The sequence below is a fragment of the Pundamilia nyererei genome, unplaced genomic scaffold (assembly GCF_000239375.1).
Source record: "Pundamilia nyererei isolate P.nyererei 1_Seehausen unplaced genomic scaffold, PunNye1.0 scaffold00049, whole genome shotgun sequence".
Lineage (NCBI taxonomy): Eukaryota > Metazoa > Chordata > Actinopteri > Cichliformes > Cichlidae > Pundamilia > Pundamilia nyererei.
The window spans coordinates 1,391,952-1,405,270 of record NW_005187450.1 but is presented as its reverse complement, the minus strand read 5'-3'; the positions used below and the strand labels follow the sequence as shown (position 1 = coordinate 1,405,270).

Genomic DNA, 13,319 nt, shown 5'->3' with positions numbered 1-13,319 from the left:
GGGGTTTTTTTGTTTTTTCCCCAGCATGTTTCATCAAAAGTTATAATTATTTTCTTTGTTTAGAGTAAGATGCTCATTAAAAGATGAGACCCACAGCAATGGCAGCATATGGTGGCTGAAATAAAATCCTTTCTTGCCACAAAAGGAGATGTTCATATTAGATTTTTTTTCCTCCTCCCCTCTGATTCTCCATCGGGGAGCCCTTTGCAATTTAATCATCACTAAAATCATTAAAAAGATCTGAAGATTAAATTATATTGGCATTTGCAAAATTATGTAATACATTTACATTACAATGAAGAAATTAAAATAATGCATTTTCACTGTCTGGGGTGTATGAAATCTCCACATGGGAAATATAACTGGAGAAGTGGACAGACTCTTATTTTCTTTGCCTTTGGTGGCAGTTAATAGGCTAGCAGAGTTTCAGATTTCACTGTGTGAACCTTTCCGCACTCTCTTCCTTTGATGGATGTCCCTGAATCAAAAACTCTCGCTGGAATTTCCGAATTATGAAATGAAAATACATTTTTGAGAAAGAGTCTTTGTGAAATTGAATGAGATTTGACATACTTTCTCTAAATTCTACTTGAAAGATTTGTGGGGGGCTTGGGAAGTATTTAAGCATACATTATGATAGCCAAAGAGCCATTTGGTTTTTCCCATTAAGGGAACATTTTTGCGAATGCCTTATAAGTGTGTGTCTTCATTACAGGCCTGACAGATGAAGAGGTAGAGTTGGCCATCCAGCGTTCTGGCTCCACAGAAGCACTGCCTCTGGTCCCTGCAGGGCCTGCACATCCACTCCATGCAGCTCAGCTCCCTCCTGCACCGCTCAGTGAGTACATATATCATTTTCTCAACTTTTTTAGCACCTGCAAATGCATGCGTGCCCTACAGAAATAGTTTGAGACTTAAAGATTTGAGACTGAACAGAGATCCTTGTGCTTTGCAGATGTGTTGTTAGAGAGCTTCCCTCTTGCTTTTGTTAACCCTGTTTAGTTTGTTTAAATTATCTGTAGCTCCTCATATACCTCGCTCTTTACAAGTATTACGGTTATACGTAGCATACGACATATATTTCCTGCACTGTGGATTTAGACACAGGAAATATGAGCACAAGCTTATGAAGTCTCTTGCCATTCTGTTTCAAGGGGTTCCTCCTGGCGAGACCCCACACCACAACCTGTATCTTTATTACCTCAGGAGGTTATGAGTGCTGTCCACTGATTTACCAATGCAGAATGAAGTCCGCGTAATGCTTAACCCATATGACAATGATTCCAGATGTATTCCACCCTCATTTATTACCACACTGTCCTTGACTCCCCCAGCATCTCATGTTTTGTAATGAATGTGATGTTGATGGGATGGCCATGTAGTTAGGAAGACTCGCAGCTCTCTGTCCATAGTGGAGGGTTTTATATCAAAACGGCTATAAGGGAACTGCATAATGAGGTGAGAGCGCGGAGTCTTGTATGGGGGGTCATGCCGAAAAGAGGGGGCTACCTCCCTGTGATGTCCTTCTTATGGGGACGGTGCACAGGGACCCGCATCCATCTCTGTCGAAGTAATGGATACTCTGATCTCTATTTCCACACGGTAGAAGGACAGGAAGGCCTCCACTGAACCCAATAAATTTGAGAGGAGATTGGAAAAACGGGGGATGGAGACCACAGTTCCACAGCTTAAGTGACCAAATAAAAAAAAAAAAGGACAAGTAGAAGTGGTATAGAAAAAAGGAGAGATGGGGAAAGAATGAAAGGTCCTAAAAGAGGAGAAAAGAGAAAGTGAAGACCCCTGGTGATGCAGTGAGGCTTGTTCAGGGTCAAACACCTATCCCAAGGACTTCCAGGCCTTTCAGATGCGCCGTATTCTGGGATAGGTGACAAGTCTATCTCAGCTATGTTGACGAAGACCTAAATTTATGTGGTTACCATATGGATGTTGGAGATTGATTCAAAATTTTCGATAGGAAAGGTTACAGGATCATTGCAGTGTGCTGCAAAAGCAATGAAATGTGCCCTTGAGATGGAGAATAAAGTAGCATTCACCTTGGAAATATACCATGTAGTCCTGTATGACAGCGGGTCTCTCATTTTATTTGCATGTAAAAATCACACAAGTGCTAAGGCACAAAATCAATCTGGTTTACTTACTTCAAGCCAGTAAACATGTACCACATAACCCATTAGGTGAAATCAGACCTGTAATAGAATATCAATGGTGTGCTTCAGTGGCCTAGCCTCTAATAATTTCCTATTCATTTTGGCCCCACCAGAGTAAATAAAGAAAAACTCATATATTTCCTCAAGACTTGTTTGTTGTTTAGTGACATTTTCAGTTGAATGCTTCTCCTCTTAAGAGGGGAATTTCCACTTTGACAGACAGTTGGCCTACCCAGATGACAGCTTGCACAATGACACACTTTCACATTATCTGTCATTCAGCAAGACGGCAACTTCTAAAAGCACAAATACACTCTCTCTTACCTTTCTGTTTAGTTTTGAAGGTTTATATATAAACACTGTATCTGCCCCTGTCACCCCCACCTGAAAGGCTACCATTGGAAGACAATGGTAGCCTTTAATAGAAAAGCACAATAAAGAGTGCATGTTTATTTCTGTAGGCTTAACCCTTATGGTTCAGATGTTCTGCTTAAACAGGGTTCATTATTATGTCATACACACAAGAGAGGTGAGTACAGTCCTGTTCAATATCAATTAAATGTCAACTGTTTTACCAAAACCAAAATATTTTGCAAAATACAAAGCTTTAAGCAAAAATGAAATGCAACAAAAGTGAACACACTTGTGATTACCAATACACAACTTGCGTAATCTTTGATTACTGAACAAAAAGTGTTTTTCATTTGACCTAATTGTGTTAGCATGGTCATAAAATGACCTGTGAATGCCACGACTTTCTTAGTTTTGCACTTCTGGGCTGTTTCTCCTGTATATGCGTGTCTTCATGAGGGCGCTACATGGAAAAGAACTGGAAAATGGGATTCTGAGAAAAGGATACTGGAAGATCAATGACCCTTTTAAAATCAGTGGCACTACAGTCTCAGCTGTAATCAGGAGCTATAGAATAAGCTGTAGTACCACTAATCAGAGCTGCTGTGGCTGTCCCGCTAAAACAACGCCAAGGACAATGTGTTATTTGCAATGACAGGCAAGTGCTCTAGACTTACCACAGGGGTTGTTAATGGAAAGAAGTGCTAGTTGAGTTATATTAAATGTTTAATCGTGCAAAGGTCAGTCAGCATTCTTAAAAGAAATTATGCAATACTTTTAATGCTGCATTTCAAGTTTTAGTGCAGCTCGAGTTACACAAAGAGTCTTGTCTTGTATCCCGACTTCCTCCCCTCACTCCCAGCCAGTCACGGCGGGTGGCTGCCACTCCCTGAGTCTGGCTTTGCCCGAGGTTTCTTCCTGCTAAAAGGGAGTTTTTCTTTCCCACTGTCACCAAGAGTGCTTGCTCATAGGGGGTCGTTTGGGGTTTTCTCTGTATTATTATTATTATAGGATCTTTACCTTACAGTATAAAGCACCTTGAGGACACTGTTGCTGTGATTTGGGGCTATATAAATAAGTTGAACTAGCACAGTCAGGCAAAGTAGTGCATATGCATATTAATGGTGAAAGCTTAATGTTTAATCTTTCTTCTATGTCTAGGTCCAACGGGCTGCAGGTGGAGGGACTATGGTGCCCTTGCCATCATTATGGGGGGTATCACATTCTGTTTTTATCAGCTTTACAAGGCAAGTTACACGACCTCATTTTGTCTGTTTCATCACTGATTTATTTGTTTTAATGTGACCAGTTGTTGTGCTGTTAATATGCCACATCCTGACATCTGTCTTCACTGCCTCTCCCTTATATCACATTAAAATTGGTTAGCGTTAGTTTATGATGAACTACGGTGCTAGAATAGAAGACGCCTCTGCACTATGTAACAGCACTTTGGTCTTGTTATTAAAGCTACCCTGCTTTACGTCAAAGCATGATGTCATCTGAGCACATTTTCTCCTCCCCTCAAACAGATTTTTTTTTTGCTTTAAAAACATCTGCTGACACCACACACAACTACTTTTTTCATTTATTTTTTTGACATTCTACAGTCTAAAAATATTCACCGTTCTTTTTATTTTATTTTATTTTTTATCAGGCTTAGCAGCCCTTGAACAAGAGCTCAGGAGGCCCCTTGTCCCTGCTGACATTAATCCCATAGTAGTTGTTAGTAGTAGTCTGAGTGGCATGTGGAAGCCATTACTCTTGTTTTAAAGGAGGACAGGAGCTTTAGCAGTAGCTCTTGGACTAGGTGACAGCCCATTCTCCTTTGTGTATGGAGGAGAGAGAAGGGGAGCAGGTATCATGTATGTACATATTGCCCTGCTGACCATGTCAGATGCACTTGCTTTCCTTTAGTGCTGTTATGTCCTATTATTTCCTTTTTCATTAGAGAGCTTTTCATAAAGCTGCACATGCACATTCACAGACTGTACCAGTCCACTGTTTCCCACATGCTGCAGTGTTGGCCAGCCACCGGTCACCTGGGAGGTGGGATTCCCTGGTGGGACGGCACAGGTTGCTGTCATGTCACTAGTGTAGCGCCAGTCGCACCATATGTCCAGGCTTGTGCCCATACTTTATTTATGTTATGGTGCACCTTGTAAACACCACACTCTCAGCAACCCACTTATTAATTACCTCGTGTTGACACCCATTTAATCTTTTTCTCTAAAAAGTGTTTATTACTTGCACTGGTGTGGCTGCCTGCCACCTGAGCTGGAGAGAAAACCCGGCAGAGAGCTGGAAACTGGCAGTTACTCAGCCTTAAGAGCAAATAAACAAACACAGATATACAGGTAATTTTAAGGCAGTTCAGTGGTTCCCTAAATGTATGTGTGGACATTAGCTTTATATGAAACATACATGAAAAGGACTGAGCGAGATGCTCACAAACTGCTCGTCTGGGTAACCCTCTCACTGGGTAGCAAACATCCTTATTTGGCTGTCAGATATACATATCATTTGGTAGAGTTTTGTTTATTTAGTGGCAGAGATGATAAACAGAGTGACATTGTTTTTGGTTTTGGAAGACTATTTTCAGTGTTCACCACCATGTTTTTCCCTGTAGGCTGGTCTCTTGCTTTTACTGTCCTTTTCACAGTTTCATTCTTTTTATAATGTTGAAAATATGCTTTTGGGTTTGCAGCTTTTTGCTTAGAAAAGCAGCAGGTTTTTGACTTTTCTGCTCTATATTTAAAATGACTAATCTGTTATCACAGTTGTTGATTTTCTTACCCACTAATGGTTTCAATACGAACGTGTGTACACACCTATTTTATCATCTGCTCGAGAAATCTTTTCACCTAATCATGCACTTTAGACAGTGACGCACAAGTCCAATAAAACAATGCCATTGACCCTGGACTGCCACGTCTAGGTGGCCCTGTCTTTTCCTCATCTTTCTCCCCCTATCCACTAGAGAGAAGTGTAATATTGTGCCATGCTTTTAATTGCAGAAATACATCCTTCCCCTCATTATGGGAAGCCGAGAGGACAAGGAGCATCTGCAGAGGATGGAAAGCAACATTGCGGCAATGAGTGGCACGCTGACACAGACAGGTGAAGATTAATATCTTCATCACTTTCTCCCTCCTTAACATTTTCCCTCATTTATCTGTCGCCAAAATCGGGGGCCCTGCGCGTTTTTAACAAATGACGCCGCTGTCATTTCGCTTTAATTTGAAATTGCTTGTTTACTGTCAGGCTCGGGCTCAATTAATTACGTTTCGCTGAAAAGCTCTTAACCTCGGAATATTAATGAGGAGTTGGGAAATGACAACTTTTCTTCCACCCCACCCATCCCGTCTCACTCCCCCCTTCCATCCATCTCTCCCCCACCCTTCCGCCCTGCACCAACCTCACCCCCATCCAAACCTCCATCGCCATCATCATCATCCACCCTCTTCCCCATAGGTGGGCATAAAGTTCATTTTAATTTTGTGCGCGCGTGTATGTGTCTGTTTGTGTTTGTGTGCATGATGTGCACGAGTCGCAGTGGCACTGTGTGGCGTCTGGGCTCAGCGCTGGGCCTAGTGTGATTAAGTGCATGGTGACAGGTGCGGCTCCCATGTTGGACAGGTGAGGAATCTCAACCTGGCTGTCAGACGTGGAGGGAGAGAAAGAAGCGGGGAGAGAGATGCTTTCCGTGCTCTTCGTCAGTATAATTAAAAATCCAGGGAGGCGTAAATGAGAGAGGCACTCTGAGAAACTTTGGTCTCGTTAGCAGTAGTGTTAAACTAGAGTGTGTTTTTCACCGGAAAGCTACCAATCCCCATTTCAGACAGGTGGCTCTGGCACACCGTATTGTTTGTTTTGTGTTAATGATAATAATTAAAAGGCATTTTATTTCTAAGGTGCCTTTTCAGATTCTTTAAATTAAACCAAATGTTCCGGAGTTCTAAAACATGCAAGGTTATAGGGTATTAAATGAAACATTAATGCCACTTCTTAAAAGAAAGTTGCACTGTTTAGGTAAGCTTTGTCTCAAATGTTTTTTGGTAGGCCTTAATGAATTTTTTAAAATTCATATTTCATTTGTAAAACAGGTGTAAACCTTATATTATTAATCTATTAGTAAATTGTTTACGTCTCTCACTTGTTTTTCAGGTTCTATAGCGAAAGACCTGTGTTTATGTCGATTTTTTTTTTTTTTAGCCTGAGAGACAAAGAGGGGCTGAACTTGATTATAAATACAATCTGATTATTTTAAATACAGACATCCTTTGTTTGATTTTCCCGTCATCTCCAAATGAAAACAAATCGAGAATCTGAGTTTATGGCTTCTGTCACGGACCAACGTAGTGCAGATGAAAATATGGCTGTTATCATTTTATCCAGTCACACCCATGCTATTGTTTTCTGGCTGGCAAAGGTAGGTGGAGGGCTGCAATTGTGTAGGATCGCGTGCAAGGTGTGCCGCCCTGAATCTGATTAACAAATATATGTTCTTTTATGGTCATTTTCTCCCAACTATGCAAACACATTTCCTCTGGCTACTTCACTGCCCATTCTTGCTCTACTTATCACTGATTGGAGATTTGCCAACTTGCAAACCCTGTTTTGTTTGCTACCAAAGACAGGATTTCTCAGTAGGAGTTTTTTTTTCCCCCTCTCCCAGTGTGAAGGTGAGACTCTAAAGGGAGAGAAAAAAAACACAGGTCTTTTCTTCAGTCAATAGAGGGAACTAATTTGCTATGACTGCAGTAGCCACACTGCTATTGTAGTTAATGACTGTTGTAGTTAACAGTTGGGGAGAGGGGTTGCAATTACACTGAGAGTTTTCTCCCCCTGCTTTCTCTTTGTCTTTCTCTCCCTCTCGCTCCTCTCTGCACTGAGTAATAGCGACCGACTGCCTCGCCGCTGCCAATTGCTTGAACCCCCTTTTGTTAAAGTTCATGTGTTTCTCTAGTGCCAGGCGCAATGAGGTGATGTATCCTTTTGAATGGGGACTACATTAGTCTCTCTCGCCAGCCTCAGCTCAAGAGTAAGGGCCTTGACTCCCATTATGATTTGCCTACAACTTCACACAGACAATTAATGAATGGATCTTGGAACTACTTCAGCGCGCCCAGGCTGTAATGGAATTGTGCGGCTGTTTGGGCACTCTTTGTTGGTGGGAGCCATATTGGTGACCAGCTGGCCATTAAAGACAGAGACAGGCCTGGACATATGTAGTGTACATTATATTGAGGTATTTACTGAATAATTTACTGAATGCACAATGTGCATCCCTCTCACAGCAGCTGCAAGCACCACACATCATCTTGCCTCTGATTCTCTCTAACACAAATGCATGCACACACGCACACATCGCAGCTACAGCCTCCTTCTGATTCATGCCTGGCCAAAGTCATTGACTTTATTAATATTCCTGGCTTCATATCTGTGATAACTGGGAATAAGAGTCTAGGCCGTACAAAAGAGTCAACTTTCTGGAGAGACATTAAAAAGAGTTTAGCTGCGGACGGCTGAAAATGCAGTGGCGTTGGTAATTCGGGAGGCGCAGCATTACAGGCTGGCAGAGTGACCCACACATCTGGATAAGCTGTTTTGTGGTAAGGTGGAATCGCAGACTAATAGGGCAGCTCTCGGTTTAAAGTGCACACCCCGTCATAGTAACACCTTTTTAAGCACGGGTTGCCATACCATTTAATTTTATTGCCGTCTTTAGAAAGGTTGGTCGCACTCTGGATCACAAAACTCACTGAAAAACTGAAACTGTTTGCACAAAAGTCTCCAGCCCCAACCGGCAGTCCTGCTCGAACTCGTATTCTGTAGAAAGCTTGAAAAGATCAAACGTTTCAGCACCCCACCTATATTGATACAACTCCACCCATTTAAACACAGGTGTCACTGCAAGATATTAGTGTCTTTGAAAGATCAAATATTTTGTCTGTGCTGGTTTTTCAAAAGAAGCCCAGCTCCAAAGCTAGGCGCTCTGTCTTTTGTCCTGGCCTGGGTTAATGTGAGAGCAGGGGTTCTTTACATCCCGTCCAGCCGGCTGCAGCACAGGCTTTTAACCATTGGCCTGACAACCTCAGCAGTGGACCGCCACAATATCTGTTGATGTTAATCCTATTAGGCTTGATTTAACACTTTACACGCCCATGATTTATATGAATGTTTATTGGTTTTCTGTAATATAATCAGCTCGGGGAAACTTAATGCATTGTTTGGTAATACACGCGTGACTGGAAGCAGGGGCAACAAACTGTGCCTGGTGTTATTTGAAATCATACACCTTCCTCCAACACCAACACTTGAACTAATTCAATCTTCAAAGTCAATGGAAAAAGAACAATATTTATTAGGATTAGGGGGGACATTTTGTCTGGCAGCCTCCTCCCAAATGAGAGCCTTGTTTTTTTCCTTTGTTGATCGTTTGAGGATTTAAAGATGCATTAGAAGGCAGTGTCTGGGTGGATAATGGAAGGTTAGAGACTGTTATTTGATTTAAGTTCAGACACTAGAGATTAATACCTCCATCCTATGTGCCCCCTCCTTCCCACTATCTACCCCCGACGCCTCGGACCAAAAAGCTGCGACTAAAGTTACCCGGTATTAGCTTTGATTACAATTCTCAGAGGGCCGCTTTGATCAGTGATTCGAGTCTCATCGGTTCTGTCATTGTGGAAAGAAAACTGTTGTTTTGTATCAATTAAATAACTTCATCATAAAACATAAAGCTGCGCGCCTTTTTTCTTTCTTTCTTTCTTTCTTTCTTTTTTAAAAGACAAACTTGAATCACTTTGTCATCTCTTACTCTGCTTGTTCTTCACAGTCAGCCAGCTGCAGCAGACCCTGCTCTCTATCCAGGAGGTGCTGGTCCAGCAGCAGCAGAAAATCCAGGAACTCTCCCAGGAACTAGCTGCATCACAGGTGGGTAGCAGCTCATTAGGAACTCTGTATCCTTCACTTGACAGCCCCAGCAATTTGTTAGAAGACCACCAATACTGAGGTAGAAATCTGGCGTTGTACCTGATAGCGTCGCTTTCCTCTTTTGCCGGTTTTACTGGTCAGCTTTTAGAACACGTACTACATAAAGCTGTGGCCAGTTTAGAATTAAAGTAAGTTAAATCTTAATCTGTCCATTCATTAAAGCATGAAAGTTTTTATTCATTACATGTTTATTGTGGACTAACATCGGTGTAATGAAACAACTTTGCGGTGCTGACAGTAAGCGAGGCCACGCTGCAGTTTGGACACCTTTTTAAAGGTCCGTTATTTTGTGATTGATGTTTTTGAGGAAAGCTAGACGGGCAGTAACTTTGGAATTGCAGAAGAGCTCGGTAAACGTGAGGTTGCAGCTCAAAATCTCCAGATTGATGAGGAGAGGGAGGAGGTTTTCTCGAGGCCTCTGTGTACTAAAATCTTTGAGTCATAACTACCCAAGACAGACAGCCTTATTATACTGTATATCATCAGAACACAAGCTACAAAAAAATAAGGTGCAGCTCATCATGGGACCATAATCTTTAACCATATCGTTCCTCTTTGCCTTGATTTTTATAGTCGCTGTCCATAATCTCCTCAGAATTGTAAGTGTTTAGGAGAATCGGACTGAGTGATTGTTCTAAAACTTATGTGCAGGGATGAAATGTTGCTTGCTTTTTATAACGGCGCTCATAAATTGCTTTATGATCTCTGGGCTCTAAAAATTGCCTTGGAAGAGACAATCTTAGACAATGTTTTATGTCCACAGCTTGTTAAGCACATGGGTGTGTAACTGAAGCATCTGGATATGGCAGGAAAACATATGTGGACACATCTGCTTCGGCACAAACGAGGAGGAAAAATATGGATAACTTCCCTGGACGGGGTTCATCAAAAACTGAAGACTCGAAGCTCTTTTTTGTTCTTTCAGGATCTGAGCTGCACATTGTCTCTGTGTAGCGTAGAACGAACACATTGATGGACTAAATCAGCATGTATGATGGGACCTGTGATCTGATTTGATCCCACGCTGAGCTGAAACAGAACTATCTAAGATAGCGTACAGGAGGCCCCGTTTAAACAATGAGTTTCTTCCGGCACAAAGCAGTGTTATTTATTTTATTTATCTCTAAATCACAGATTGGATTAAAAAGTGTCCCCTTCATTTGCTATGAGTGCCTTGTTGGACAGCAGTAGTGTATAAAAAGTATATTTCCCATCAAAACACCCATTAAACAAATCATAAACTCTGCTTTATAGTTATAGTGTTGATCTTAAATTTTCCCTGCGAGTCGGCACGAGGCCCCTCTGTTGTCTCAGGCCGCGGGGGGAAATTGGAAAATTGTTTTCAGGTCCGGCATTTTTGATGAGAAACACATGTTGGAGCTGGGGAGCTACTTATCATTCACCGTTTGTGGCTTTCAGGGTTTGCTTCACCACACTGCTCAAAGCGCGCCACGCTTAGCAATTATACCTCTCAACGCGGAAATGTGCCTTTAACCCAAAACACATGGAGACTTCTGTTTCCTCAGCTGCTAAGTAAACATTTCTCGTAGTCTGAAACCGCTCAATTGCGGAGCGCGTCTACTGTCCCTAAACTGGGGACCTCATTATGGAAGTGAGTTTAAATACTCTCGCACACACACACACACACACACACACACACACACAACACAGGCTGATTCTGCACATTTCCAGGCTTGAAAGCCTGGGACAGTTTCCCTCTTTTTCACTTTTCTCTCCGTTAAAATGATCCTGTAAAGACATGCTGTTCTATTCTACTTCTGCTGTTAAGCATAGATTTGCCTCAGGATGATTCATCCCTGATGTTAAACAGCCAAGTCTATTTCTGCTCTATTATCATTACAAATCTGCCTGTTAACTGTGTTTGCCCTGCTGTCTCAACTCACTGATGGCTCTCTTTATTAGTGGATACTACATAGAAGATTAGAAACCGTCTCTTTGGCTTGCGTAAGACGAACTGCCAGTAGGAAAGTGCATAAATAGAGTGAAATCAATTGCACTGTACCAGTGTTTCCACTCAAAAACACTCCTCTGGGGAGTTCCTTTTGAAGCTAATTCCATCATAAATATACATGTGTTACAAGAAAACACACTGTCTGCCGGCGGAATAACTGTGAATTAATTTGCCTTCAGACACTCTTAAACAAGGCTTGTTAAAGATCTTATCTTGTTGCTAATGGTCCACAGGCATTTATCTTCATTTAGCCAGATGCGCTGCCATCCTTGGGTGCTGCTAGATTTGGTCTTTTTTTTTTCTTTGCTTGTAATATATATTTTTCTTTTTTTCCCCTCTTTTTCCTGAAGCACTTAGTTAACCAGCAGACCCCATCACACGCACGCATCCACCCGAGACACATTAGTTACACGGCTTTTAAACCAGTTAGAGGAAATCTTTACTTTGAGCAGTATTTACACAGTAAAAGAAACCGCATCCATCCAGCACAGAGGCGGTTGATAATTTAATAGGTGGCACCTCCCTGCTAGATTGACTTTGCGTTATTTGGGTTTTGGTTGCTGGGTTTATTTGTTTTTTGGTTGTTTGTTTTTATGCATAATGCTCTTTGCGATTTAAAGAGCCAAGTGGAGAATTATGTTCTCCAGTCCTTAGGCCACACAGAGCCCTGCACCTGTACACCAGGAAGTGCAGTAAAAGTCAAACATGAGGGGGGAGGGGATGCACAGGCATAGCTCTGAAGATTTGTTTTAGCATACAAAGCAAAACTCTAGAACTGGAGCTCTGAATACAAGGCTATGGTAGTAGTTTAGCAAATCATGTATTTGTGTTGATGAAGTGAACTGAAAAAAAATTAAAAATATGAATTATTTACCTAGAGGTATCCAATCCATGTCCCCCATACTAGGAACCAAAATCTAATTTTGGATGCATCTCTTTATAGTGACAGAGGAGTCAGTATCCGAATCTCAAAATATATATGTAAATATGGTATATAAGTGTATACAGTTCAAAACAAAACACAAGGACGCATGCATTTGCATAAGAAAAGCATTTCAACAAAAGCAACATATATCAAAGTACATTTAAAAATGAATAACATAGGCAAAAAAAACCCACGGCTGCCGTGGTGTATAATAGCGCACAGGTCGGATTCTGCACTGTAATGGCTGGAAAGAGCTGGAAGTGTCTCTTAAAAGATGCTTTTGTAATCAAAGCTGCTGAGAAATTGCAGCGGTTAAATATTTTGATCAGCAGTTTGTTAAAACATCACAACTGACACAGTCGTGCGGTCTATTGGACATGTGTCAGCACTTCAGGTGGGGCTTTTAAAGCGAGGCGTACTTCAGTTCTCTGCAGTCACTGATACCCCCACCACTCAGCCTCCATCCAAACACCCAGTGCACTTAACACACGATTCTTACACAATGTGTGTGTGTGTATATATATATATATACTGACATAATGTATCTCAGAGCTGAAATCCAGCCCTGGCCCAACATTTAATTAGGTTTCTTCAGACTTAATAAGACATATGTCAGAGTTAGTGTTGTGTGACAAGCCTTGATGTGAGATATTATATGGCGCTGCTCTGTAGATAATGCATATTATGTATGTAGCTGGTGGTTAACAAGTCTGCTCGAAAGCCTTCTTTTCTAATGTTATGTGACATAAGTATATAGAAATCATTACAATTCACTTATTCGGAGTAATCGGCCCTTTTTCTTCAGTTGATTCTGCGCCTTGGAAATCTTTTAGCTCAGCCTACACAGCAATTAATTTTTTTCCCATCATAAAATGAGAGAGAAGCAGAATTCAGCCTTATTATACGG

General features: G+C 41.5%; 1 protein-coding gene across 1 annotated transcript in view; it reads left to right on the top strand.

Moving 5' to 3' along the window:
* pex14 (peroxisomal biogenesis factor 14) overlaps positions 1 to 13,319 on the top strand; it is a 45,203-nt gene that overhangs the window by 24,489 nt on the left and 7,395 nt on the right. The window contains exons 4-7 of the mRNA XM_005732931.1: positions 716 to 838; positions 3,681 to 3,766; positions 5,534 to 5,636; positions 9,358 to 9,455. Of these exons, the coding sequence (XP_005732988.1) occupies positions 716 to 838; positions 3,681 to 3,766; positions 5,534 to 5,636; positions 9,358 to 9,455 (410 nt within the window). The remainder of the gene's footprint in view (positions 1 to 715; positions 839 to 3,680; positions 3,767 to 5,533; positions 5,637 to 9,357; positions 9,456 to 13,319) is intronic.